Below are 3,222 nucleotides of genomic sequence, written 5' to 3'. Positions count from 1 at the left end.
ACTACACTTTTTGAACTAAAATGTGCACCAAGAGTAGGTGTACAACGGTTACTACACTTTCCAGATTTGTAGTGTACCTTTCATAAAAATATTATTTGCTTATTAAAGTTTACGTTGTATTAATATATCCTCTTTAATAAATGAATTTTTTTTTGCAACATATCAATCTCTTATGAGTTTTGACACTTGTCATTTTGTGGTATTTTTTAATAAATGTTTTTTCCATTTGTCATTATCTCATTTTTTTTTATCTTTCTTAATTAACACATCATATTTACACATTAATTAATAATTGCCTTAATTAAAAATAACCAATAAATTACAATATTACAACTCATATATTATTTAATATGTTTTCTTTTAAATTCAAATTTAAAAAAAAATTTGTTTAAACCTTCATATTTAATTTTTTTTTTGTTTTATCCAACTCGTATAATATACGGGTCTCACAACTATCACAACTAGTTTTTAATATTTGGATAACTGAGTTTGCTTCTAAAATTATTATTTACTTATTACAGCTTAAGTTCTATAATCTTACTTCTCCCACGAGTATTTTTGGAAGCAATACTCTCAATTTACAATCAGTCAAAAATAAGTTACAATGAACAACAGTTTATATAAAGGGTCTCAGAAACTTCACACATAGTTTTACAAGATAATCAGAAGAGCTTAAACCGTATTCAAGTTTGTGAATATTTTAATTTATTCATGAATCTTGGATTTTTCTTTTTCTTTTCAAAATGGGTCTGAATTAATTATAGCAAAGGATAAGACTTTTATTGAGCAATCATATTTGAACCAATGCTTATTATTTCTATCATTCCACTCATTTTACGCCTTTGGTGATCTTTGATTAATTATCTTTTACTAATAAGAGAAGTTTTTGAAAAAAAAAAAAAAAAAACTTGGCTGACTTTTTTTACTAGCATCTATATGGAACTCTTTTTTCTTGCACAAGTTCAGAGCTCTTTACAAACTAAAATGCTTAACATTTTTACTTGTATGGAATCCGTAACAAGATCAAAAGCATGTAAGATTCGAGTGCTAAATTCCATTTAGGTTAGGATTAATGATTTCTTTTTTAAGTAAGATAATACCTACTTACCTATATATATACAACTTTAACAGATTAAGTTATATATATCAAGTCAAAAAAAGATACAACACCTTAGTCAAAATGTTGTCTAACGTTTGTTTGAAAGCATTACAAATAAAACACATTTGGGTTGGATGTTACATAAGCATATTGGACAAAAGACAAAAATACCCGCTGTTAATCTTTTGTACCTTGAATTGTCTGCAACAAATGTTCAATCCTGTATTTCATAATCGGTTGACCTGACCTCGTTCTCTTAAACATTTTCTCCCTTTTATCTTTACGCCGAGCTTCTGATTTTTCTTTTTCTTCTTTTCTTGCTTTAAATATCGCCTCTTTCTCCATCCTTTCCTTCTCTTCCTCCTCCCGCTTCTTATTGTAAATTTCTTTCAGACTGTATGCCATCTTATTCCCATAAGTCTTCTTCCCTTTCTCCCTGTTTTCACTTCTACCCTGCCAGTTATAATCATCAGAAATCATAGTTTACATAAGCCTTCTTGATTAGAAAAAGAAGCATTTGACCTTCAAATCAATAGACATATAAAGCAACCAAATCAAATTTTATGTTATAAAAGTGAAGAGCCCAACCTCTACGAATCTTGTAGATTGGGAAGAGTCCTGCTCATTGTTTTGTTGTTTTTGTGACTTCTTGTACTTGTTAACGCATTTTGCATTCTTGTAGAACTCCCTTTGCTTCTCTGTGAGGATTGTGAAGATATGTATTGAGTATAGGGATAATAAATAAGAATTCAAACATCAATCTCTGTATAAAAAATAGCAGATAAGTGAGATTACAATAATAAATAAAGGCAGTATTCGGCATAGATCCTTGGTGTTGTGTTTTTTTTAAGCTGACCAAATAAGCATCCATCATACAAACAAGTCTAGAGACTATAAGTATAACCCAAATTACAACCAAGCCTCGCATTTCTTCAGGCTGTTTAGCATGAATTAAACACAAACTAAATCACCTCCAAATATTTCATCCTCGGATCACAATTTCAAACCACTTAGCTAATACAGAACGATTAGCTTACATTTACTGTGTATAAGATCATCAAAACTAGTATGTGTATTCAGACGCAATCGATCGTTATTAAGCTTTAGGGGAAGAAGAAAAAACATACTGATTAAAGCCGGATTGTATCCGTCGTTCTTCGCTTTAGCATTAGCAAAGGCTTGGAGTGATAGTCCTCCCCCTACGCTCCCCATTCTCATCTTGTTCTTCTTCATTTTGTTGTTATTGACTGGTGCTAAGGCACCGGATTTCTGATAGTTTCCGCCATCGTTAGAGGTTCTAACATTATTCTTCATGTTTTCGTTTAGCGTTGTGTAGAAGATTTTGACGAAGTAAAACTTATGAATGATCTGAAATAAACAAACCCTAGAGTTAATTGAAGACCAAAGACCGGAAATATCGGATGAATACGGTAGGAACAACTTATATAGTAGCTTTCATGGGCTGGTCTATATTTACCCTTGATTAGTATGGGCCAGCCCAGTAAAAGCTCTCAAGTCTCATAAGTCAAGATCAAAGGGGAGGCCGTTATGGAAATAAATCTATATCTTCCTAAGAGAGTAAAACTATCGTAACAAGGAATACTTTTATAGTCCTGTTTGAAAGATGCTGATTGAAAAAGTGTTGATCGAAAAATGTCTGTCTGAATAAAAAATTCTGACGGAATAAAAAATCATGTTGTTTGATTGTACATCTGACTAAATGTGTTGACTAATAAAAAATGACCATTTTACCCTACTTTTGCATATAGTGATGGATAAAGTTGTTGAATAATTATAAAAACATACAGATTGTCATACAAAATATGAATTACACACAAGTCATTTAAAAATCCAAATAAAAATTGTCATACAAAATGTAAATTAAACATAAATCATTTAATATCCAAATAAAAACATAATGAAATTTAAAATAACATAATAATTTAATATAAAGTAGGTGAAAGTAGTTGATTTGCAATCTGATTACGCAAAACACACATATATTGAACGACTTCTGGACCCCATTCTATGCTTTGTATATTTTCTCTATCAATTCCCCCGCCTTGGATGTCCGGAGTAACCATAATGTTCTCCTCAAAATTTGTAAACAAGTTATCTTCTAT

The 3,222-nt window shown here is 30.6% G+C and overlaps 1 protein-coding gene across 1 annotated transcript; it reads right to left on the bottom strand.

Annotated features, from left to right (window-relative positions):
- Nucleotides 1-1,117: 1,117 nt before the first annotated feature.
- On the bottom strand, nt 1,118-2,519 carry LOC145076865 (rRNA-processing protein). Its single transcript, XM_079022669.1, has 3 exons — nt 2,227-2,519; nt 1,688-1,797; nt 1,118-1,552 (listed from the first exon to the last, which is right to left on the bottom strand). The coding sequence occupies exons 1-3, from the start codon at nt 2,411-2,413 to the stop codon at nt 1,277-1,279; spliced, it is 573 nt and encodes a 190-aa protein (XP_078878795.1). The 5' UTR covers nt 2,414-2,519; the 3' UTR covers nt 1,118-1,276.
- Nucleotides 2,520-3,222: the final 703 nt, after the last annotated feature.

This window comes from Lactuca serriola, chromosome 9 (genome assembly GCF_051521515.1).
Source record: "Lactuca serriola cultivar US96UC23 chromosome 9, Lser_US96UC23_V15, whole genome shotgun sequence".
Lineage (NCBI taxonomy): Eukaryota > Viridiplantae > Streptophyta > Magnoliopsida > Asterales > Asteraceae > Lactuca > Lactuca serriola.
The sequence above is the reverse complement of the archived record's forward strand: the minus strand, read 5'-3'. Positions and strand labels throughout refer to the sequence as shown.

Excerpts from the sequence above, each read along its gene's own strand:
- LOC145076865 (XM_079022669.1), bottom strand. The coding sequence starts at position 2,413 with ATGAAGAATAATGTTAGAACCTCTAACGATGGCGGAAACTATCAGAAA. Across the intron at positions 1,798-2,226 it reads ATACAATCCGGCTTTAATCA|AGAAGCAAAGGGAGTTCTAC; the intron begins GTATGTTTTTTC and ends CAATCCTCACAG. Across the intron at positions 1,553-1,687 it reads AATCTACAAGATTCGTAGAG|GGTAGAAGTGAAAACAGGGA; the intron begins GTTGGGCTCTTC and ends TATAACTGGCAG.